The sequence below is a fragment of the Haplochromis burtoni genome, unplaced genomic scaffold (assembly GCF_018398535.1).
Source record: "Haplochromis burtoni strain Fernald_Lab_line unplaced genomic scaffold, NCSU_Asbu1 Contig_7, whole genome shotgun sequence".
NCBI classification, from domain to species: Eukaryota; Metazoa; Chordata; class Actinopteri; order Cichliformes; family Cichlidae; genus Haplochromis; species Haplochromis burtoni.
Window position 1 is genome coordinate 1,288,518 of NW_024582368.1, and position 24,777 is coordinate 1,313,294.

At 39.8% G+C, this 24,777-nt stretch overlaps 2 protein-coding genes across 21 annotated transcripts in view; one reads left to right on the forward strand and one right to left on the reverse strand.

Annotated features, from left to right (window-relative positions):
- On the reverse strand, positions 1–6,808 carry LOC102313502 (centrosomal protein of 55 kDa). 18 transcript variants are annotated; one of them, XM_042224864.1, is made up of 11 exons: positions 6,254–6,272; positions 5,985–6,050; positions 5,089–5,250; positions 4,761–4,988; positions 3,325–3,396; positions 2,956–3,106; positions 2,594–2,720; positions 1,994–2,180; positions 1,839–1,913; positions 1,449–1,571; positions 4–728 (listed from the first exon to the last, which is right to left on the reverse strand). In XM_042224864.1, the coding sequence occupies exons 3-11, from the start codon at positions 5,239–5,241 to the stop codon at positions 537–539; spliced, it is 1,308 nt and encodes a 435-aa protein (XP_042080798.1). In that variant the 5' UTR covers positions 5,242–5,250; positions 5,985–6,050; positions 6,254–6,272; the 3' UTR covers positions 4–536. The 18 variants fall into 18 exon arrangements, with proteins under 18 accessions (XP_014192228.1, XP_014192222.1, XP_014192198.1 ...); XM_042224866.1 differs by lacking the exon at positions 6,254–6,272 and adding an exon at positions 6,204–6,222; XM_014336712.2 differs by lacking the exons at positions 5,985–6,050; positions 6,254–6,272 and adding an exon at positions 5,721–5,807 and having other exon boundaries at positions 2–728; positions 1,839–1,898.
- The window catches only part of myofl (myoferlin like), a 23,422-nt gene continuing 5,039 nt past the window's right edge, over positions 6,395–24,777 (forward strand). For 2 of the 3 annotated variants that reach the window (XM_005913975.2, XM_042224838.1), the window contains exons 1-41: positions 6,395–6,580; positions 7,016–7,071; positions 7,186–7,277; positions 10,131–10,239; positions 10,361–10,457; positions 11,934–12,097; positions 12,415–12,543; positions 12,967–13,029; positions 13,170–13,220; positions 13,316–13,346; positions 13,444–13,559; positions 13,660–13,786; positions 13,876–13,979; positions 14,063–14,131; positions 14,219–14,262; positions 14,341–14,423; positions 14,524–14,559; positions 14,706–14,821; positions 14,914–15,027; positions 15,251–15,428; positions 15,665–15,789; positions 15,875–15,984; positions 16,143–16,335; positions 16,460–16,615; positions 16,707–16,838; positions 16,963–17,126; positions 18,771–18,885; positions 19,400–19,502; positions 20,349–20,488; positions 20,578–20,742; positions 20,925–21,012; positions 21,202–21,279; positions 21,402–21,583; positions 21,720–21,878; positions 21,967–22,068; positions 22,162–22,323; positions 22,422–22,587; positions 22,683–22,753; positions 22,844–22,858; positions 22,954–23,052; positions 23,307–23,435. In XM_005913975.2, the coding sequence (XP_005914037.1) occupies positions 6,493–6,580; positions 7,016–7,071; positions 7,186–7,277; positions 10,131–10,239; positions 10,361–10,457; positions 11,934–12,097; positions 12,415–12,543; positions 12,967–13,029; positions 13,170–13,220; positions 13,316–13,346; positions 13,444–13,559; positions 13,660–13,786; positions 13,876–13,979; positions 14,063–14,131; positions 14,219–14,262; positions 14,341–14,423; positions 14,524–14,559; positions 14,706–14,821; positions 14,914–15,027; positions 15,251–15,428; positions 15,665–15,789; positions 15,875–15,984; positions 16,143–16,335; positions 16,460–16,615; positions 16,707–16,838; positions 16,963–17,126; positions 18,771–18,885; positions 19,400–19,502; positions 20,349–20,488; positions 20,578–20,742; positions 20,925–21,012; positions 21,202–21,279; positions 21,402–21,583; positions 21,720–21,878; positions 21,967–22,068; positions 22,162–22,323; positions 22,422–22,587; positions 22,683–22,753; positions 22,844–22,858; positions 22,954–23,052; positions 23,307–23,435 (4,521 nt within the window). In that variant the 5' untranslated portion in view covers positions 6,395–6,492. The other variant, XM_042224837.1, reaches the window with a different exon arrangement.

A 24,777-nucleotide genomic window follows, 5' to 3' on the forward strand; every position in this document is an offset into this window, starting at 1 on the left:
GCATCAAAAAAAGATCAATATCAGTAGATTTATTACATGGAGCACAGTCTCGACAGAGTATTTAAACCAAACTTCAAACAATTTTCCAACTAATAGTGTTTATTTTGTACACAAACATGCAAGGTGTTATTCCTCTGCAATCCCTCCGCAACCAGCACAGCTGGTGTGCTAGTCAAGTCCAGATAATACAAGGCCAGTTTAGAGAGACAATCTGTAAATACTATAGAATGAAGACAAGATGTAGCCCTTTACATAGTGCATTTATTGCTAATTACAGATTTCAAGCAGCTGCAACAGTATGCTGCCAAGAGCTGTAAGCAGCTGCAGCTGCCTGGCTGTGCTGGATGAAGCAGAGATTGCTCCAAACTCCGTTACATTTCTGGGGAAATCTTTGCTGTTATGTTTAATCAAAGCTTTGAGGATTCGTTTCAAACACAGCTTAAGCAACTTGTCACATTAATTTATCAAAATAACTTTAATTTAACAACCAATCCATCTTAAAGAAGATCCATCATTAAAGAGCTTCCAGGCTCAGCTCAGTTTAGACAGATTTCTAGATGGTTCATCAGTTCTCGGTGGTGACTGACTGGATACTCGGCCTGGCAGACGGGACACTCCAGGAAGCTTTCATTCATCAAGTTGCTGTGAGGCGAGGACGTCAGGCTGGGTCTGGAGAACTGGGACAGGGGAGGGTTCGTTTCCCCTGAGCTCTGATCCGGCTTCTCTCTCTAACATAAACAACAACATCCATCAGTTACACTTTAGTCCTGGGATTAAAAAAAACTAACAAAAAAAAAAAGAAAACTGCTAAATTTATTCCAAAGTAAATCTTAAAGCTACGCTATTTTTTACAATAACAGAGTAGGCTGAGTATGAAAGGTGCTGCTTTTTACTTGATTTTACAACTTGAATTCGTTTTGAATGTTTGCTTTAACTGTGGTTCGTGCAGAAAATTATCAATGGAAGAAATTACAGCAGCAGACACGCAAAGTGAGGAAACATCTGGTGTGCTCAGGTGAACAAAAGGCAGTAAGTACTGAATATTCAGTGACCAGGCAAATAAAAACACAGCTCCAAATGAAAATTAATGTTGCCTGCAACACTGAATTGGTTAAAAAAGGAAAACAAAATACTGGCAGCTGCTCGAGCTACCCCTCAGCCTCCTAGTAGACAAACCTATGGTATCAATTTGAAACTCCTAGGTCATTTCCTTCTTAAGTTATTACAAGATTTTAAGAAAACTTGACCTCTGATCTTGAGGTCGAGATTACAAAATCCTGTGTTGCCTTGTTCATGAGTTATCATGTTCAGAAACGTTGGCGTCCACACCATGATGGGGTGGGCACTCTTTATCCTTTAAAGGCTGAGGGGTAAAAACTCTATTAATGCAGCTTTAAGTTTGATCACAGATCAATCTTATCATCCTCTGATTAGATACTGACGCCAACCTTTAACTGCTTTGCCACATGGCCTTTTCCTTTTTGCAATGCCTTCAGAACTTTGACCATTTGCTTCTTTAAATAAGAGCAATTCTGCCTCTCATCCTCAAGGTCTTGTGAAGAAATCTGGATCTAAAATGTAAAAAATTGTCACTGCGATGAACTGAATGAATAACACTATAATAAAAGAGATAATGTGTGGCTGTAGAAGGCAGGCACAGACAAAACAGAGCACACTGTGTTTGCATACTGCAACCTTTTTATCTCCAAAAGACTTATTAAAAAACACAAACTGGCCATCCTCTGTGCATTGTCATTAATCTGCGCCATCATTAACAATGGGTAAATCAGCAACACGAAACTGCGAAAACTAACAGAAAGTAAATGTGCCTGTCATACCTGTCGCTCTAGGTCTGCAATCTTTTCCTGGTCTGCATGGTGACGATTTAACATAAACCTCTGAAAGAGATTCGCCTGATTGGAGAGTAATTTTTCTGTGATTTCATTGGCTCTTTCTTCCCTCATGTGAGCACATTAAGATTTTTACTTTTTACCTGCAGCTCAGAGTTTCCCGACCTTCTTCTCTCATCATCCAGCACGCCCTGGAGGACTTCTCTCACATCTCTCTGTTGTTGCTCTTCATCCTCAGGGCAATTCTGCACTTCCTGTGTGCTTCTGCTCAACCTTTCAGCTTGCAGCTGCTGTTTGAGCTCCTCCACTTCCCTTTCTCTTTCCTTGCACCTACAGATCATTTTTGCCTGTCAAATAGCTAACCACCAACTTAAATGGAAACATATAATCATTACAGCCATTCTCAAACTTCAGACTGCTGACCATTTTAAAGCATAAAGATAACCTGTCTGCTTTTGTTTTTGGTATCAAAAAAAGGCAGAAAAGAAAATTAAGAATTCCGTTTTAAATCGCGTGGCATCAAGTAGTTCTTAAAGTTAATCCATTTTTAATGGATTATTTAATTGGAATTATAAAATAAGCAAAACTACTGAAAATTATAAAATATATTTTCAAATATATTTCAATGTAAAAAGTAACTCCTGGTAGCCCACCTGCAATACAGGTACAGTCCACCAGAGGGCTGCAGTCCACACTTTGTCTATTACTGATCTATTTTTTATGCCTTGATTTTTCAAACATACCAATTTTGGGTGATCATCAGATTTTGGTGGGTCACTTCAACTCGTTCCCTCAGTACCTCCAGTTCATCCTTGGCTTTCTGGAGGAGTCTTTCATAATGCTCCTGCATCTGGCTTATTTTCTCTTTCTCTACAATAAGAAAAAGAAATCAAAAATTAAAAGCAGAAGTGGGAAACAAAAGCATGTCTACTCAGATGTGTGCCATGTGGCATTAAAAAAAGATAAATGAAGCACATGAGGACACATTCTGTTACAGTGGGCTACTATTGGACAATCTTGATATCTTAAAAACTTGTTGTGACAGACTGCTGCCCCTTGTCGCCCCAGTGGTGAGTGTCCGCTGCCCACTATCCTCTTGGCTCACCGTCTGAATGGTCCTCATTGTGCTGCTGTGAACGGGCCTGATTGGCTTCATTCAGCTGCTTCTCCAGCCATAACATTCTGGCCAGAATCGCCCTCACATAGGCCTCTCTCTGCTGGTCATACTCCAGCCACTGCTTGTTTTTTTCCAAGGCCTCAGGGCATTGAATGAAATAATGAGAAGCACATAAAAGAAAAGACAGAAACAGATCTTTGCCAGAAAGATGTCTCCAAACCACAAACACTTAGTACGACATGTATACTGTAGCCTGACTTGTAAGTAAAAACGGACTAAAAGAAGATTAAGGGGAAGGCTAGGAGTGGATAGAAAAACACAGGGGGCATTTCCCAGCTGTGCCAAGAAAACACTTACATCTCTGAGATGAATTTGGACCTCTGCCACAGCTTCATTACTCGTGGAAACCTGTTCATCAGCTGTGGAGTCCTACCAGAGAGACCAGAAAGACACAAAACAATACTGCACATTTGAAAATGAGCAATTCATATTAACAGTCTCTTAGTTGCTACGATAAAAAACAAAAGCTAGCTGGCAGGCAGAACAGTTCAAAAAAGATCCATAACATCTCTATGATGACTATCATGGCTCTCAGTATCCTAATGGTAGTGAGACTGAAAAATACCTGCTGCTATCTAGTGGTATAACTGGGGCAAGAGGGGCTTAATTAGCTAAACAGATGCTGGAAAGTCTAAGAGTAATGTGAGCAGTATGAAGGAAATAATCACATTCACATGACTGCATCTGAAGCAGGACAGCTGCAAATTTAACAAGCAATTAAAAATGCTCCACACAACATCGAGACCTTTTCTTGTTTGCTGGATTATAACAGAGAGACTGACAAACATTCATGCTAGAATCGCCAATCAAGGCCCAGCTACTGGATTCAAATCCAGGACCTTCTTAGTCTAAGGTGATGGTACTAACCATTCTGCTTCCACTATTTTCAGACAGCTTTCTTCCACCAGTAAACCAGTGCAGAAAAATGTTGCTCCCATTGCACCTACAGTGGACACGTCTGTCTACAACAGTCACCAGCTAGTGGCATGCAGTGGAACTATCTCAATGACACACTGGTCTATAAACAACACTCCACTGAGCCAGAATTCCTACTCGAAGGACTCTCTATAGGAAGCTGGCCAGTATGACCCACTAAGCTTCATCCTGTTGACCAGTTGGGCAAAAATTGGGCAAAACTGTTTTAGGCCCCCTGGATGATACCAAGGTGCTTAGAAGATGATTTGATGTTGTTGGTGAGAGGGACAATTTAGTGACAGACATCCAAACACAAGATACTCAGTTTTGTCAGGATAAAGGAGGAGGACATTTGAAGATTTATTTATTAATGGTAGTAAAGCATTCATAGAGGTAGGAGAAGCTGTTGAGCATCCAGACTGCTAAACTAAAGGTCTGAGATAAAACTTACTCAGCTAATACAACTTCCCAAATACAAAGCTTCAGAGGAAGAGACAGACACTGATGCCTGCCTTTCCAAATGAATACAAAAGTCATGACTGACATTTAAGGGGAGCTGTGTTGGAAAGCTCAGCAGTGACCCCTTGTGGGAAAGGAATTATTTGCATTGACATCACTGGCTGTCCCCTGCAGTAGCAGGGCAAAAAACCTGGCAAGCAATTAAGCATGCCTAACATGCTCCAGACCTTTTTCTGTGCTTTAACCAGACAATGCTATATGGTCTATAGATTTGAAGAGAAAGATGTACTGGGTTAAACAGAACTGTTTGTTTTTACTGCTTCCGACATTATAATCTCTAATTTGAAAATCTGCTATACCTGCTTCCCTGTAACTTTGTTCTCGACATACTGACACCTTGTTGAGATGACCTCAAGCTTCTCCTCGATTTCCTCAATCTCTCTGGAGTAACGGGATATGCTACTCACTGCATCCACTGGTCTCTTTTCTTTTTCACACAGCTGCTCAGAGGGTGAAGCAGTTTTCTCATGTTTCGTCCTAAATTCCCGGGTACACTCCAGCCTCATGGCTTCAAGAGAGAGGAATCTCTGCATGGAGACACAACAAAACATCTTTTAAATATTGCCAGGATGTATTGATACAAAAAAATTGTAAAAATAATTAGACTTAGCAGTGTGAGCAGATTACCTCTACAAGCTTATTATGCTGCGACTGCTGATGGGTCAGTTCAGCCAGGGTCCTTTTCAGGCAGGCATTCTCTTTCCTGAGGCTGCTGACAACCATGGCAAGCTCTGAGTTGAGCTTTTTCTTGAGAGAGCGCTTGTATTTAGATGCTGCCATCCCTGTTACCTGCTCACAAGTATCACAGGAGCAATGCATCTTAGAATATTACATATGAAACATCAACAATACGAGCAGGATTACATTACCTAATATTCATGAGCAAAGACAACTTCACCAAAGTTTGATTTCTGAGCAGTAATTTTATAATTAGTTTGTAATTATACAAACATTGCAGCTAGTTGCTTTTGACTTTGAAACCTAGTGTATTTTTAAATATATATACATTTTTTTTTTTACTTATTCTTTATTTTATTTAAAGGTGTCTCTAAATTTATTAGCAACGCACCTACATCCCACTACATGTAAGAAAAACTGAATTAAATAAATCTGGCATCAGCAAAGTGCTACCCCCCCACCACCACCACCACACACACACACACACACGTTAAAATATATTTTTGTGTCTATCGCTAGTTAACAAGCTAACAGTTAACATGCTAACAAAATCGCTCATATTTAAGAGTTAAACTGGATACCGAATATTGGTCTCTCATATCTATAAAATAACATTAATGATGTAAAAAACCGCTTATAACCGCCATAATCTATAAGGTTTTTGCTAGACAGAATTAAAGCTACTTTAGCTAGCTAGCCAACGTTAAATAGCTAGTGTTACCATTTAGCTAGCGTTATTATAACGGTATTGAAATATGACTGCTCATTTTAAAATAAATCTTACTTTCTTAAGGTATTGTTTTACCAAATCTGCTGCAACACCTACTGGGTTTATATTTTGTTACCTAAAGATGGTGTTGACTGTCAAATTGTGAAGTTGGATGATTATGGCAACCTTTCTTCATCGCCTACTAGCGTGAAAACGGAGAAGAGGAGGAGCTCAGCGGATAAAACTGGTGTTAAATAATAACAATATTGCCTTTCTATATGAATGTTTTTGCAGCTTATTAACTTTTAGATTTAACATAAAAGTGTGTGGCTTTACTTAATAGAAGAAACGTTACTTTAAGCAAGTATTTAAAAAAAAATTGACTGCAGGGGAAGATGGCAGTACTTAGCCATCACCACAGAGTGGCGCTGCAGCACAGGATGAGGGTCTCTTTTTGGTGCTCCGTACAGTAAAGCCGCTTCAGGCTGCTGGTGGCTGCTGTGACTCATAAGGTGATTGGTATCCGCCCCTCTCCTCCTCTGCTTTAAACTTTGTCTCAGTTCCTCCTATGATGGCACCTTCTCTCTCAGCGGAATATAAAACTTTTCTTTGAGTGTTGTTTTTTTTTTTGGACTTCTATCAACATGCTGCGGGTCATAGTTGAATCCGCCAGCGGGATACCCAAAAAGAAACTTGGCAACCCTGATCCAATAGCTTCGGTGATCTTTAGAGGTGAGAAAATTCTTCAGGATAACTATTACCTTAACTCTTCCTGCTGTATGCTGTGCCACTTCTTTTCTAGGAGAAACTGAGCATCCATACAGTGTTTCACTTTCTGTCAGGTTAACATCTTTTGGTTGTAATCACTTAAACGTTTATTGCAGCTGAATATTTTGGCTGTGACTCAAAAAAACAAAGATGCATCCTTATAAGGTCAGAATAACCCACGGCTCCCAAAGGAGAAGGTTTGCATTGTTATTGTAATAAAAACTCCCTCAGGATTCTAAAATTGTTTGTGCAGCAATTATTTTTAGTTGAAAAATAAGTTTGGCGTTGGTTTGAGACTTTTATGTGTCGCTCCTATTCACTGTTAAACTTCAAAATGCTTGGGAGGAAGATATTTTAAAAAAGGAATATAAATCATTGCTTTGTCATTTTTTCTTACAGGTGAAAAGAAGAAAACCAAAGCAGTTGATAATGAGCTCAATCCAGTTTGGAATGAAGTAAGTGTAAACTGAAAGTTAACTTTAATGTTTGGGTGTGATGTTGATGTGTATGTTGTCAACATGACTCCCTGCTGGTGGTTGATTCCAAATGCCCCTTATTTGTAATTACAGGTGTTTGAATTTAATTTGAAAGGCACCCCTCTGGATGCATCTTCATTCATCAACGTGGTTGTAAAAGACTACGAAACAATCGGAAAAGACAAGTATGTGCACGGAGGGCAATGGGTGAAAAAATGATCACATTTGCATGTTGATTTTGTCATGAATGTGTGTCTGTTTTAAAGTGATGGCAGCCTTAGTTGTCTTAAACCAGACTGGCGTGTGGCACTGAATCAGTACTTAACCCATCATGACAAAGTCTCTGAGTCAGCAAGTTCATTTGAGTGCAGCTAGTCATTACAGATATACATGTGTTTTATGGCTCTGGTAATAACTTAAAGGGAAAACCTCATCCCAACTCAGTGGTTTTTCCTTTTGACATGTAATTATAATCAGTGTAGCAGAGTTTCATGGTAGCTGTGCACCGATGACCAACATTATAACTCCCAGCGTGTGGCTGAAAACAGTTATTATGATCTTTTCCCGAGGAGCAAAGCAGCATGTTGAAACTTCACTGGTATGTTTAACTCCAGGACTGACTCGTCCATGTTAAGACTTGCTATGGTGAACAATGGTGATCCAGCATTTAAAAAAATATTACCTTAAAAGGGAAAAAAATTGTTCCTTTTCACTATTCTTTCTTGAAACTCAAACTGTTGCTTATTAGTCACTTTAATAATCCCCATTAATGTGTTTGACAGATATGCACAAAACACAGAGAGTCTGGGTTCTTTTGTTTTTAAAAAGTGGAGACAAGAAAGGAGACCAAGTAATAACATTTCCATTGAGTCACTGCAGTGACTGATTGTACACAGTATAAATTCCTCTGAGGCAGGCAAAAGGGGTGTGGGGGTGGGTGGGGGTAGTGGGTGAAGACTGTCTGCCTTAGCTACACAAGCACTTTATGCTTTTCCAAAGCTGCATGAGAGGGGAAGCTTGTGCTGGCTTGTCATCGGCACGTTTGTCATTATTAACAGACAGTAAAGCCAAAAATCAGGAAACTTGTTTTTTTTTTTGTTTTTTTAACCAACCGTTACCCCCATCTAAAATCCATAATAGGAAAGAGAAGGAGTGTGATTCAGGGAACCGAAGAGGGATGTCTAATCTGTACTGCAGTTAAAAGAAGGCAAATCCAGCTGCTCAACTCGCAGTTTTGAGACCTAGTTTCCTTTGGGACATTTTATTTTGGTATTTCCTCAGCTGTGTTTAAAAGCCATACATTAGTAGTGGAAAATACCTGTGTATACCAAAAAATGGTTAGACATTTTAAAGTAAAAATCCTCTCTTTAGTAGAGCAGCTACAAATATTTGAATATTTGACACTAGAATTTAAAGTTTTCTTTCGCAGTAGAAGTTATGTATACTCATTATCCTTATACTGTGTTTTCCTTGCACAGTGTGCCAGGGGCAGTAATTTACCATCCCAGATTCTTTCCACAGATGACACTTTCTGCCAAGAACAAGTTTTCTAAGCTCTGTGGAGTCTCAACTAATCCCACATCTGTTGAGAACCACAGAGAAAATTGTGAAAGCAACTCATGAAAGCGACCGTTCTCATGTTCTTTACTTACTATAAGTCTGTTCTCCCACCTCTTTGGCTCTGCATTTGTTCATTGTTAAACTGGGCATAGAGCACATGCCTGTGGTACATGTTAATGGTTTCCATCTTTATGGGTTTTCCTCATAAACTAGTTCCACTGCTGTATGCAAATCTCTCTTTTAACAAAATGAGTAAAGTGACATCAGAGGAAAACTTGCTCTGGAATTAATCTTTGAGTTCAACTTGAGTTACAGTCATTTGGTAAATGAACCTAAATAGTGGTTTCTACTCTAACTTAGCATTCAGCTCTTTGTACTATAAAGCCACATTCGCCCTGTTATAGTCCTTAAATTTATGGCTCAAAGGAACCCAGCATATCAGATGCAACAACACTGCTGCCATTCAACAAGCTACTAATAACGGAAATATAGTTACTCCCAAAGGACAAACAGAAACAAAAAGACACAGAATTCCCAACTAGAAACAAACAAAAGAGGAAGAAGACCATGAGCCAACCACATCAGCCACACAGCGGGGCATTGGATTCAGGCTTCTCCCCTAAACTAGGTCTGGAAAACTAGACTAACATAAACCAAAGCTAAAAACACTGAGAACTCCCAACTTTAACTATACTTAATAATCAAAGCTAAGAAAACAATAGAAAGATAAAGCTAGTGAAAAGGTCAAAGACACCAGTTGCCAACCATCATGCTGTACTTATGGTACTGTATTTTGTTACCCTGTATTTATACACGTGTAATGATAATAAAGTTCAATCCTAATCCCACCTTCTCTGGGTTTATATTTGTGCAGCAAGCCGTCAACAACCAATCAGCATTAGGAATAGATCAGATAAGTGAGAGAACAGGTTAATGGGGTTGACAAGATAAACACAACACCCTGATGTCACAAGCGCAGATATGCTCACTCTCCAATGGACCAGCTGAGGGCATCTCAGTCTTGCCCAAGATTGCTTTGACATGCAAACTACAGGGATTGAACTACAAACCTTTCCACTGGTAGACAAACCGCTCAACCTTCTGAGCCACAGCTGCGCCCATGCGCCCATGCTATGATTTATAAAAATGCCCGGTGTGTTGCAAGCTATTGTCATTATTATATATTACATAATTTCTTTTTAATAAAGTAACAATGTCGGTGTTGTTGCTTGATTTGTTATATTTATATGAAGAAGTGAAACTGAGAAGTGGAAACTTTTAGGTATCCACAGCAACGAGCAATTACAGTCACAAACAGTGAGTCCAGTTCCTGCCTGTGGTAATTCTTCAGCACAAATTGTGGAAGCAAAGCATCCCTAGCATCCTTAGTTTTATCGATTGGAAAGAGGTTGATGGTTTCCTTGATTGGCGTATGACTTGAGTGAATGTGAATGGAAATGAATGTGATTGCTTTTCAGATTTATTGGTTCTGCAAGAATCTCACTGAAAGACTTGGCCAGTGGTCATGCGAAATCCCTCCCATCCAAGAACATACCACTTGTCAATGAGAAGCAGCAGTCTTTTGGGGTGAATACCTTTAATTAATAGCGTGATCCTACTTATTGTGCAGTTGTTTTTGTGAAATGCAATACAGTTGGACAGATTTACATCGTGATGGGTGGTAATTAAGAATGTATTCTTTTTTTAGGCAGTCATTAATTTGCTCATTGGGTATGAGTCACCTATCAATGCCACTTCAAACCTAAATGATCAAACTGATGGAGACATATCTCATTTGGATGCTGGTAAGAAGACTAAAATCTATCTATCTATCTATCTATCTATCTATCTATCTATCTATCTATCTATCTATCTATCTATCTATCTATCTATCTATCTATCTATCTATCTATCTATCATATGCAAAGTTACATTCCATGAATAGTTGCATTCATTGTACACCAAGATGTTATACTGAGGATGGGAAAGCTGGATCCTTGAGTCTTCTCCAGACAATCCCACAGATTCTAAATGGGGCTAAGGTCTGGACTCTGTGGTAGCTAAAACCAAGTGTGAAAATAATGTCTCATGCTTCCTAGGTATGGTGCGTGAATGGCTTCACCTTCACTACCCATCACTTTGGAAAATGCTAAATCTGGATTCATCATACCACATGACTGTTTATCATTGCAACAAAGTTCATGTTCACTAGGAAACTGAAGAACATCCCACTCTGACTAGCCTTGATGATGCATGTCTGTGTAGGTTCTCAGTCATCAAGGTCATGGTAGTCAAAGGAGCTTGAAAAGTTTTAGGCCATGGTTGACCAGGTCAACTAACACACAGAGAGGGTGGCCTATGACACCGAAGATTACCCACCAACAATGTAGTCTTGAGATCCCTTTCCTGGTGCCTCAACTCCCACTGACATCTTGCATTCGATGACATCAGTAGGTCACATAATACGGTGAGGCAAGGGTACGCAATGGCGTCACCCAAAACCGCTGGTGATAATGACGCAACATTTTTCTTCATACCTTGGCTCATGAGATGATTAATAGTGGGTCAGCAACCCTCTTAAGGGACAACTCCCACTAGGGTTTAAATAACCTGAACTCTCCACCATGTGGTTTTAGAACTGAAGAAACTTCTCAGATAAGAGGTGAAACGTCTTTAAAAACTTTTTAAAAATCCAGTCGCCTTCTTTTCAGGCTCCTTAGACCTCACTGATGCATGGTTTTCTTAAAGCTGCACAGAAGTTTAGTCCCAATCCCTTGAGTTCTCGTTGCATTGAATGCGTGAAAATGCTCCAGAAATCACTGTTAAAAACAACCGTGCGTTCTACTGATGATTTTTCACACTCTGATATCACTAAACATTTAAGTGATCTATGGTCACAATCATTCAAGATTTATTTCTGACCACATTTCTTCCTCAAAAAATGATAATTCACCATGATCTTTGTAGGTTTTAATGACATGTTGGACAGTGTGTAACACAGTTTGAGTTGTTTCAGCAATCTCCTTAGTTCTTTTATCTACTTGATGCCAGTAGGTCAAATGACCTATCTGAAAATGAGCAACATCTTTTCCACAGTTATGGGATATGTCTTAAAACATGGTTGTCTAAGAAAAAAAGGAGCTGTTCACTGCATCGGGTTAAATAACCAGTTGCACGCCGAGACATATTAGTCACCACAGGACTGAAGCTTAGCATGAGTAGAATAATAATGAATATGAATGACTATGAATTTCATGTTTTTCTTATTTTGCACCAAAAAGGGAGTGATGAGGGTGATGAGGGAGAAGCAGACACAGATGGGGGAGGTCAGGGTGGAGGCTCAGGAGCTCCCACTTTACCAGGCCACCCTGGGAAATCCAGACAATCTATCCGTCTGAGGCGTAAGAGGCACAGAGCCCTGGCCAATAAGCCTCAGGACTTCCAGGTATTGTTTGACTTGCAATTATTTTTAATCTACGCCTAGATAATGACAAATATCACTCTAAGAAGGAAATGTTATTGTTAATCACATAAATGACAGAAAGTTTCACCAGTACTGCTTAACACGTAAGCCAGTGCCAGGGAATAGACAAACAGGAAACAGACATGCCAACAACTTTTCTGGTTCTGCTTCAGTTTCTCTGGGACAATATTGTTGATCCACAGTTTTCCAATATTTAATTGAGCTGGATTGTACTTTAAAAGTTGGCAGAAAAAGTAAAGTAGCCCAAATAAATAAAAAAATGTTACCTTTTCAAACAGATCCGTGTTCGGGTTGTCGAGGGTAGACAGCTGCCTGGCAACAACATCAAGCCTGTGGTTAAAGTGAGTGTATGTGGACAGACCCACAGGACGAGAATTAGGAGAGGGAACAGCCCGTTCTTTGATGAGGTAATGAATCTATGGCCACGCAAAGATACTCAACTCGTCCAGAATTGACTCTTGAGAAGTTTGTTACTGATTGCATACTTTTGCTTTTGACCTTGCTTGTCTATTTTTAACCTCCCTTTGTCTACTTTCCTTGCCACTTCTGTGAGCTTTAATAACCTCCTGTGATATTTCTCTCTTTATCAGCAGCTTTAGAGTCGCCTTCTGTAGATACTGAAGGAGTCCTTTCAGCTTTCTCTTGCAGTATAACTAATCCCTCTCATTTGCATTTGTATTTACCTCATCTCAGCTTTTGCCAGAATGTACAGTAAGAATCTCAGCTAAAAGCAAATGTAAGTTGTGTGATTTGCCACAAAAAGTTATATTAGCGTGCTTCTGGCATAGAAATATACTGTGCACACACAGTTATCTCTCTCTCTTCTCCAGATGTTTTTCTACAATCTTAACATGCTACCGTCAGAACTGTTTGATGAGAGCATCAACATTCGGGTATGCAGATAAGTTATATTAAAATTTAATACTGTTTTTTGTTTGTTTGTTTTGTTTTTACAGAAAATTAGTATATTGTACCATCTGTTATGCGATTTTACAATCAAATCATTTCTCCATCTCATATCTTTTCTCCATAGGTCTATGACTCCTTCTCCCTCAGATCTGACAGTCTAATTGGAGAGTTCAAGGTGTGTCAAAAATGCTTTTAAATACTAAACTTTGCATTCGTCGTTTCACAGTTCAAGGATGAATTAGTAGTCTGACATTTTTCTTTCCTATCCAGCTTGATGTTGGCTACATCTACGACGAACCTAGTGAGTATTTTGGTATTGTATGCACGTCTTGGGAAAGTTCCCTTTCTATACACTGCAGGTAGATGTTTGAACATGTTGAATATGACACCATATCCAGGTCACGCCATAATGAGGAAATGGCTCCTCCTCAGTGATCTTGATGATTCGAACTTGGGGCCTAGAGGCTACCTGAAAGTCAGCATAATTGTTGTGGCTACTGGAGATGAACCATCGGTAAGAGTACCTTCTTCCTCAAAATCAAAACACCTTTCTCTTAATGCAGTGTTAATAACATAAACATCTCTTCTGCTCTGCTCTTGCTTCTTGCGTACAGACTGAGAAGAGAGAGTCAAATGAGGAGCAAGATGACATAGAGAACAATCTTTTGGTGCCAGCTGGAGTCACGATGCGATCAGCCACGCTGAACCTTAAAGTCTATCGTGCCGAGGATATGCCACAGAGTAAGTGGTGTACCGGGGATTAAATTTCTGCAGCTCTCATGGGCTGATGCATTGAAATCCGTTTAAGAAGCTTCTGTTTTATGTTGCAGTGGATGATGCCTTTGTTCAGACAGTGAAACAGGTATTTGGAGGGGATGGAGACAGGAAAAACTTGGTGGATCCATATTTGGAAGTCAGCTTTGCTGGGAAGAAGGTATTTCATGTTAGATTAAAGTTTTTAAAAATTTCCCTCAATGTAATTATAGTTCATTTAACATTATTATTTTGTCTTTTTAGGCTTCTACCAAAATAATTGAGAAAAATGCGAATCCAGAGTTTAACCAATTCATCAGTCTTCAAGTAAAGGTAATAAAGATGCATATTAAAAAGAAGCTTTGATTCAAAATTGAATGAGACTTTAATCTCCATCATAAATAACCTCTGCCTCTGTAGTTTCCCTCCATGTGCGAATGCATCAAGTTGACTATGTATGACTGGTAAGCACTGACATTCATTCACAGACATGGGTAACAATAACACGACCACTATCTGACATGTATATATATTCTTTGCAGGGATCGTCTAACCAAGGATGATGCCATAGGAACAGCATTTTTGAATCTAAGCAAGATATCTTCCTCTGGCGGAGAGATTGAAGGTAATCATACAGTATTGTTTATATTTTGTCACTCACTGGTTTATGTCCATGTTGTGATATGAAATGTAATACCGCTTTTTTTTTTATTCATTCAAAACAGAAACACAGGCTGAAAATTCCAACACAGTCACCGAATGTATGTACTAAATGATTTATCTTCTTTTATGTAAAAAAAGACTCTAAGTTTCTAAGAGCTTAACTCACTCCTTCTCTTTATGTATCTAACCTTACCTGTAAATCCTGGTGGATTTTTGTTTTTTCTGTGTGTTACCGTGAGCACAGCTGCATCAGAAGTTGGTTTTCTCCCAGCCTTTGGGCCTTGCTACGTCAACCTGTATGGCAGCCCGAGAGAGTACTCAGGTCTGCCTGACCCATACGATGAACTCAACCATGGAAAGGTAGCACCAACCAGAACTTCTGCATGATATTTCACTCTCATTAGTATTCATTTTATTTCATATTCATGTTTTTGCATTTTCAACTCTTTCAGGGAGAAGGGGTCGCATACAGGGGGAGGGTCCTTGTTCAACTCTCCACTCAGCTGGATGGAAAGACTGATAAAAATGTGGATGACATCTCAAGTGATGACATCTTGGTCGCACAGGTACTCACGCCGCTCACCGTAACCCTGTCATGCTGTATTTACTCCAGTAAACTGCAAGGTGCCTTTAAACTGATGGTGTGAACATCCCTAAGCAGAAACAAAAACCAGCAGTTTGTTTTCATTTACATAATCTAAATGTGGTCCTGAACAGGGATAGAATACCTCTAACCAACAGTGTGGAATTAAATTATAACACTCCCACTTCTTTTTTAATTGGTTGCAGAAATACCAGCGGAGGAGGAAGTACTCCCTGTGCGCAGTTTTCCACAGTGCATGCATGCTCCAAGAGCCTGGTGAACCAATCCAGTTTGAGGTCAGCATCGGTAATTATGGGAACAAGCTGGATTCCACCTGCAAGCCCCTGGCGTCCACCACCCAGTACAGCTTTGCTGTTTTTGATGGTACTTAGTTGTTTTTTAGCTTGTTTATGGACTATGACGTAGTTTTGATATTTTCATGACATTAAGGGAATTTAGGTAGGCATGTGTTTTTTTTTATTGTTATTTAAGTCAAATATATATTACTAAATTACTTAAACTGTCAACCTCACTGTAAGTGTTTGGAATACCGAGTCATAAACTCCTAATGTGTGTGTAAAATAAATAATAAAACAGCACATTTACTGTGTATGGTGCAGGTAATCACTACTATTACCTACCCTGGGCTGACACTAAGCCTGTTGTGATTCTCACTTCGTACTGGGAGGACATCAGCTACCGCCTGTACTCTGTTAATATTCTCCTCTTCATTGCTGAGAGGCTGGTGAGAATAGCACACAGACATAATATTTCACAATATTTCTGCTGCTCATTAATCTCTCCCCTTTACGCTTTGTGATTTGTTTCAGGAGTCTCACCTTATTTCTTTTAAAACAGCCATCTTAGCCAAAATTCCTGAGACACACCTTGCTGAAATTTGGCTTAAACTCATCAACTGCCTGATTGAGGACCTTAGCAAGTAAGACGAGACCAGGCAGATCCTACACTAGTCCTTTCAGTTGCATGAAGTAGTGGTTTGATGTAGATTATTGTTAGACAGCTGTGTTTTTTTTCTGTTAGGACAGATACATTTGTAGGTGGCTGTTAAAGCTAAATAATCTGATGTGCGTGTGACAGTTTGCAGCTTCCAGTTCTGGAGGAACAGCAAAACATTACAGAACTGGATCTCCAAATAAAAAGCCTGCGTGATGCCGCTGTGGAAAGTATCAGGCAGATGGCCACTCGGGTGAGAGAAGAAGCCACAGACGTCAAGGCGACTGTTGGTGAAATTGAAGACTGGTTGGACAGACTCAAGCAGCTGGCAGAGGAGGTGAGAAAATGTTTCCTCTGCTAAAGAATGTCCAGGGCGTCATTGTTATCAAAAGTACAATGTAGTGCAGCTCTAAAACAGGATCGAAACTTTGTGTAATTGAAATGTTTCATGTCTCCTTCAGCCTCAGAACAGCATGCCAGATGTGATCATATGGATGTTGAGAGGAGAGAAGCGTGTGGCTTATGCCCGAGTCCCAGCCAACCAGATCCTGTACTCTAACTTCAGCGACGAGGCCTGTGGCAAACATTGTGGAAAGACTCGGACCGTCTTCATGCAGGTAATGCAAAAGTCATAAATGTTTCTTTAACAACTTGCAATAATTCAGGTTTTACAGTATATTTTGTATGTCATTTAATTCTTGTATTCAGTATCCCATGGACAAAGAAAAAGGTCTGAAGATCCCGGTTCAGCTGAGGATCAACATGTGGCTCGGTCTCTCTGCACAAGAGAAAAAATTCAATACTTTCTCAGAGGGAAACTTCAGTGTGTATGCTGAAATGGTACAGTATCTATGCAAAACATGTGTTTCTGAAGAAATAAATACAAACATTTGTGACTGCTTACTTTAGAGGGCATTGTATAAACTATGGCTTGAATACACTGTTGCTTTTTCCCCCTCTGTAGTATGAGAACCAGGCTCAGGTGTTTGGCAAATGGGGTACCACTGGCTTGGTTGGACGTCATAAGTTCTCCGATGTAACTGGAAAGGTGAAGCTCAAGCAGGAACGCTTTCTGCCGCCACGTGGATGGGAATGGGAGGGAGACTGGTTTGTTGATCCTGAGCGATGGTGAGTAATCATACAAGTACACGCACACTCGCAGCCCTTTCAATCAACTGCGTACATCCTGTTGCAGTGCACTTGGACATACTATCCTACTATCCTGTTTATACTTCAGTATCTTTTATGGAAAGGTTAAAACTCAGCAAGCTGTGTGTTCTTGTGTGTGTTCTGTAAGGGATGTAAGAATGTCATCGAGGCTAAGAAGCACACACTATTATCCTGTCTATAACAAAAACAAAATGCATATAAGTTAAAAAAAAAAAGAATCCAGCTACTCCCTTATTTTTACACTAGTTGCCGTTTCTGAAGCAACCCCAAAAGGGATTAGTTTCTCCTCCTAGGATCAAAACTAGGGAGCTTTCACTTGATAGTTGAATGGTTGAGCCAGTACACTATGGAGCTAAAACTGCATGTAATCAAAGTGAAAACATCACTTGTTTGTTTGATCTTAATTTCCTGTTTCAATCAGAAAGCAGATAAGTTTGGGGCCTGGACTGGACTCATTTTGGCAGTTGTGGCTAAAAGTGGGTCGCATGGTGCTCAAAATGTCATGCTCCACTTGATGTTATAAATCAACACTTGCAGTCACGCCCAGATGTGAACTTCAGATTTATGTTTTTCTGTCTACAGATATGTCTGTCTATTTTTTACTTGCTGTTCAGTTGTCTTAACCAAAACCCAAAACCACTTTCTAACAAAGTCTTCTAAGTACTCACGTGTCATACCGCTGGTAGTTTCGGTCCGCTTTTAGACCTCTGCATTCAAATGTCCCCAGCAGGTTCCTGAGGTCATGTGATCAGGGCCTGATGACTGTCTGTCATACAAGCTACAGAGCTTTTGTACCTGAGCTCTGTGGACTCAGTGGTCTCTTTAAAACGAAGAAAAAAAACGTCATCTATTAAACTTTAATGTTCTTGCACTTTTTGTTGTGAAGCTTCTTTGTGATATCTATCTTAAGAGGTGCTATATAAATAAAATTTTACTTACTTACTTAATTAACAGAGAAAGAATTTCCAAGAATTGCTCTCAGTCTTTGCACAGCAGAAAATAGTGATATGAGACAAATTATTAGAAACAATCTCTGCCCAGTGTTTTTTTTAATAGGTTAAATACCACATTTTCACTTACATATACAAACTCTCTCTTTCTCTCTGTTTCTTTATTAACTATTTTTTTTATATATATTTCTTTGTTTTCCATCTGGCCTTCTCTCCTGCTTTTCCTCAGAATCTGATTACCAGGTTTTTTGCATGGCTAATGTTATTTTTGCACAGTTTCCTCTGAGAAGCTGTTTATTCCTGCTTTTGATTGTTGTTGTCGGTGGGTCAAATTGTCAGGTACAATCCCTTGTGTGCTTTCAAATGACTGAGGGTACCAGCCAACGCTAGGAACCAAATCATCATCACAATTACAGGAAATTAACAGGAATTTGGCATCAGCCAACATTTTGGTTTCTTCTCCTTCCCTCCCTTTGTGCCTTCTGACTCTAAAGTGCTTACAGCCTCATACTGAAGTTTGAGTAAATAGCCTTAGCTATCTGAAGCCTGCTTTCCTGATCTCTTCTGATCTGTTTATCGTGGACCTACATAACTTTTGCCTGAGTCAGACAGCCTCTTATTAACCTTAGTGCTATGGTGGTGTTTTCTAAAGTCTGTTGACAGAAGCAGATGCAGGCCACACAGAGTTCACAGATGAGGTTTTTGAGAATGAAACACGGTTTCCTGGTGGTGAGTGGAAACCTGCTGCAGAGCCCTACACAGACGTGGTATGCTATACTGGTCTTACCCACAGACATATAAAACACACGTTTAGCTTTAAAGCCCTATCTGAAATATGTGGGTGAAGATAGCACGACAAAGCCTGTTTATGCATACTTGTTTCCAATGTTATAAATTTCTACTTTACTACTGTGTACTTGTGACAGGTTGATTTCTTTGTGGTTGCATTGGCGTGATTTTTGCTGTCTTTCTGGCACCATTTGTAGTTTTTAGTAGGCCTGCTAGTAATGATAATGACACCACATTGAGTATTTGGGCTGCATAAGAGCCCAAAAACCTCAAAGCTGCTGCAGACGTCTATCACCCAAGTCTGAGTTTTTGAGTAGTTCCCATGAGCATCCGAACATGTTCAACTCTTTTATTCCTTCCAAATGCAACACATAGCTGTTAAAAACTTTACAGAATTAGAGACCGACTGGTATAGAATATGAAGCATTAATAAAATCAGTTGGGCTTTTTAAGTTTCTGTATAATTTAATAAAAACTTTTTATTTTGTGTAGAATGGTGAAAAGGTTCAGAGCCCAGGGGACTTTGAGTGTCCACCTGGATGGACCTGGGAGGATGACTGGAGCTTCGATAGCAACAGAGCTGTCGATGAGAGAGGTAACATGAACATTAAAACTGAAACACAAGCCATCAGTAAACAGAAAATAAATAAATAAGTATATAAATAAAATAAACCTATAGAAGAGACGTCAAAAACAATAGGAGTGGACAGAAACGCACCGGCCAGCACAGACCACCGAAGACAAATGAAGTGTTGGAACTCTTTCCATGGTTAAGAAAAGCAATAATCTCTAAGTCCTAAGCGTTTCACCTTTTCTTTTAACCATGGTGGAGCCATGTTATGACATGGGTATGTATGGCCGCCTGGTGGAACTGGGTCCCTGGTGTTTATTGATGATGTGCCAAGAGTTTCGCAAGGCAAAGAAATGTGATATTCTTCAATGACCAAGTCAATCACCTGATCTCATCCCAGCAGAGCACTACTTTCAGGTATTAAACACAAAACTGAAGGCAGGGAGAGACCCACAAACAAGCAGCAGCTGCTGGTAGCTGCAGTAAAGGCCTGACAAAGCATCTCAAAGAGGAAACATCATTTGGTGATGTTTATGGATTCTAGATTTCAGACAATCAATCAGAAGCAATCCTTATATTTAAAATGATGTTAGTTTGTGCAATCACTTTCAGCCTGTAAATACGGGGGACTCTTTGAAAATGTCTATAATTCCTAAAACGTTAATACTACTTTATTTAATCTCTTAAAGCCTGCACTTTAATTACATATTGACTGTTTTTCTAAACTCTTCTGTGGTATATATGGGCAAAATGTCATAATTTGTCTTTGTTCAACAAGTTACGGGCCTAACAATGTACATCCTCTCTTCCTACTACTGTCATCTTACAAATAAGGAAGAGTCTAACTATATATGTATTTTTTGACACTAGGTTGGGAATATGGGGTCACCATTCCCCCTGATGATAAACCAAAGTCCTGGGCTCCAGCAGAGAAGATGTACCATGTCCACCGCAGGAAGAGACTCATGAGAAAAAGAAGGAAGATATCTGAGAAAACTGCTATTGCTGAGGTGAGGAAGACACAGATTAGGAAAAGACTAGATTCAGCACACAGGTATAATCTCATTGCGGGATTTTTTGGCTTTTGTTCCTTCTTTAGAGACGAGGATCGGGGGAAGGTTGGGAATACTCTTCCCTGATTGGCTGGAATTTCCACAGGAAAGAGCGCTCCTCTGACACGTTCCGCCGCCGACGTTGGAGGAGAAAGATGGTCCCATCAGACTGCATTGGGGCCTCTGCCATCTTCAGACTGGAAGGAGCTTTAGTAGGTCTAGTTTAAGCACCCTGAGTAAAACTGCTTAATATAAATCTCTATTCTGTACCCATTTCTGTCAGATGTAAAATCGATTTTATTTGGGTTGTTGTGCTGTGTTGCTTTAAATTTTCTTAAAGTTTGCTCCAATATTTAGAAAAGTCTCCTGTTAAGCTCCTTTGTTTTGTTAACAGGGGGTCGATGTTGATGAGAAGGCCGGTAAAACGGGTGCAGCCAAAGTTTTTGGTGCCAACACACCCACTGTTTCCTGCCACTTTAACCGTAAGTAGCTGAATCAGATAAAATAAATTCCTGTTTGTTGCTGATTAAAGGCAGAGGTTTTCTTTGAACTACATCCCGACTGACTGCTCTTAGTGTGACACTACACTGATATCCCAAATCCAAATACATATAACTGCCTGGATAAACTGGAGTTATCCAGTTTTAATAAAAATAATTCCCCCCCCCCAGGATCTTACATCTACCACCTGAGAGTCTATGTCTATCAGGCAAGAAATCTCTGTGCCATGGACAAAGACAGCTTCTCGGGTAAGAGCAAAGTCTTGTGATAGGCACACAAAGTGTAAATCCATTAAGGAGCAATAAATAAAATCAACTCCTGAGGTACAATTTTGGAAAGTATGGTAATAAGAGTATTCTGGATTCTCTAGATCCCTATGCTCATGTGTCATTTCTGCATGTGAGCAAGACCACAGAAGTCATAAAGACCACGCTGAATCCCACATGGGATCAGACTCTCATTTTTGATGACATTGAAATCTACGGAGACCCACAGACCATCGCCTGCAACCCTCCCGATGTAGTCTTGGAGCTGTATGACAAAGATCAAGTGGTAGGTTCAGTGTTTAATCTGCTTAACTTCTGATCAAACTACATAATCGTACACACACAACTGTGTCCTAGAAAAGCACATTTTGGGCCCTAATCGACATAATACGGGTTTATTAAGTCTGTACTATATTCATTAGGGTAAAGATGAGGCCATGGGCCGCTGCACATGCCCCCCTGTGGTTAAACTGAACCCCAGTGGGGCTGTCAGTCCTAAACTGCTGTGGTTCCCAGTCACCAAAAAAGGTCGCAGTGCTGGAGAGGCATTGCTAGCTGCTGAGCTCATATTGAAGGACAAGGTACAGAAAGCACCAAAATTGAGTGATTCAATTGTAATTTAACATTAGGAAGTTTTATAAATGAGGTCCCTCTGTTCTTGTCTTCCAGGCTAATGATGGAGATTTTCCATTGGTGCCTCCTCGGCGGGGGGAGAATCTCTACATGGTTCCTCAGGGAATCAGGCCAGTTGTGCAGCTCACTGCGATTGAGGTATATCTTTAAATTGTTCAAGCCCTCTTGTGTGATGCTCTCCTTATCTGCCCTGCTAGGTTTTGCAATATGAATATTTGTTTTTGCTTGTAGGTCTTGACTTGGGGGTTGAGGAACATGAAGACATATCAGTTGGCCACAGTATCCTCCCCAAGTTTGATAGTTGAATGTGGTGGTGAGACCGTTCAAACTGCTGTGATTAAGAACTTCAAAAAGAACCCCAACTTTCCTGGATCAGTGCTGCTACTCAAAGTGGTAATAACCCCAAGTCTTCCTTGAAGGAATAACACACCTTCAGATATATAAACTTTAGATATTTCCTTATTTGGCCTGTCTTCTCACTGTTCACTTAGCTTCTTCCCAAAGATGAGATGTACGCCCCTCCCATCGTGCTCAAGGTGATCGACCACAGACCTTTTGGTAGGAAGCCTGTCGTGGGACAGTGCACAATTGCCTGTCTGGAGGAGTTCCGCTGTGACCCGTATCGTCTTAACAATGAAACCTGCATGTCTGCTAGAGGTATCCACAGACACAGAAGTCTCACATGCATATTTAGCTTCATAAGATAAGTGTCTGTTATATATATATATATATATTTTGCATTACCTTTGCAGTGGCAATGATAGCTGCTGCCCAAGGAGATGTTGTCATAGACATGGAGGGGAGACCCATCATAAAAACAGAGGTTAATAAAACGTCACATAAACAAAACAACAAAAAAATCTAAAAAGTAATATTTTTTAATGAAAAGTATTCTTTGCTCCCATCTTTATAGCTTCAAGAAGAAAAGGTCAGAATTCTCTTGTAACACGTTGTCGACCAATGGATATCATCATCTATCTTAAAAATGCCAAATGTATTGATATTTGTTTTTGCGTTGTGTAGGAGGAGGAGGCAGTAGACTGGTGGAGTAAGTTTTATGCCTCCACTGGGGAGCAGGAAAAGTGTGGACCTTACCTGAAAAAGGGATATGACAAATTGCAGGTGATGTGTTTTACACTCGGTGGAAAAAAGAAAAGATCTAATCTGATCTAATTTGTGATGGGTTTACAACCTGCATCTAAATTACTGTGACAGACAGGCTTGTGATCTGAAAGCACTTAAGATTTTGCAGTCATTTTCTGTTAAATAAAACCAGCATGAGTGTTCTGTGAAGCCCCACAGCTGAGTGATAGACCAGTTTTTAATTCACTCGCTGTAACAAACAGTGAATTGTAATGCTTTTTGTGTTTTTGTAGGTATACAATTGTGAATTAGAAGAGGTTAAAGAGTTCCACAGGCTGACTGATTTCTGCAGCACTTTCAAACTTCAGAGAGGAAAGAGTGAAGATGAAGAAGATGATCCCTCAGTGGTGGGAGAGTTCAAGGTAAAGAAGTGTGAAATTTTGTAAAATTAGTACACAGTAGGGGTGGGTTTTGATTATCGATTAAAATCGATTCTGGCTTGGATAATGTGATATCGATTCATTAAAATCCTGAATTGAATTTTAAATAGAAATTTATTTTGCCCGAAACGCCAGAATTTCTCCAACCAAACAGCTAAAACAGTAAATGAGAGCAGGTACACGGATTCTGCACAAAGATGTAAACACAAAACGCGGACCCAACGCATCCGAATCAGTGAAATGTCGCCTTTCTCACCCGACTGCACGTTCGCGGACACGCCGTCGGGGCTGAAAGCCGACAGCTCACTGATTTTGAAGCGTCGGCGGGCGCTTTGTGTTTAGGTCCTCTTTGCGCTAGATTCTGAAGCTGCAGGTTTTATCGCTCTCCAAACAATATTGACTGAACCAGCAGCCAAAGACGATCCAAACTACACTTCACATTTCGCTTCACATAAACATCGTCAGGAATTTCCTCTGACTTTTGCTGTTTTGCTTCCACCACGATAAAATCACACTTCATGTACAGCTCTCTCTCTCTCTCTCTCTCTCTCATTTCTGCTGTTCAATACTGAACAAATTGAAACTTTTTTAAATCATTCAAAATTGCAAAATGCATAGCTGTGTCTCTAATCAAACCTCTGTAACTTTGCTCTGCTTCACTTCGTTTTTGACTGCACAATATTTTTAAGGTCATTTGCTATAAATTCCCAGGCTAGGAAAATCTTCATGTTTTTCTGTGTTTTATCCTGAGTTACTTTGACACAAAGGCATCTGTTGTGATGCTTACACCTTTAAAAAGACTCACAAGTGTCAGCTTTCTTTTTATAGGTATAAAAATATAGATATGTACTGATAAGTGGTCAGAATTATAATATTTCTGACTGTCTGAGGCAAAATTTCCCCGATTCAAAACTAATCGAATCAGTATGGAAACCTTGTGAATCAGAATCTAACTGATTCTAGAAATCAGTGACGATACCCAGCCCTAGAACACAGCCATTTTCAATACTCCTTTTGTAACATCTAGTGGACAATTTAGGAATTGCAGTTAAACTAAAACAATAATTTAAGGTGGAACCGATGGTGGCTCCACTAAGATTAACAGGTTTGCCTGAAACAATAAGTGATCCCTGGCCAAAGAAGCCTAAAGAGGCTATAACTATACTAGTGAGGAAATAAGTAAGTCCATAAGTCCCAGCCTGATTCTTCTTCAGTGGTGCCTCGGTAGCTAAGATAGAATTGGAAGGGTTTATCCTTTAAAGCTGTAGAAAAGTAAAAATTAAACAGAATTTAAAAAAAAAAAAAAATGCTTTTGACCTGCTAA

Bases quoted from the DNA above. Each gene is read 5' to 3' on its own strand.
- LOC102313502 (XM_014336710.2), bottom strand. The intron at 4,989-5,088 runs GTAATCTGCTCA...GTCTCCATGCAG, and splicing joins AGCATAATAAGCTTGTAGAG to AGATTCCTCTCTCTTGAAGC. The intron at 1,572-1,838 runs GTATGACAGGCA...TTTACATTTTAG, and splicing joins TTGCAGACCTAGAGCGACAG to ATCCAGATTTCTTCACAAGA.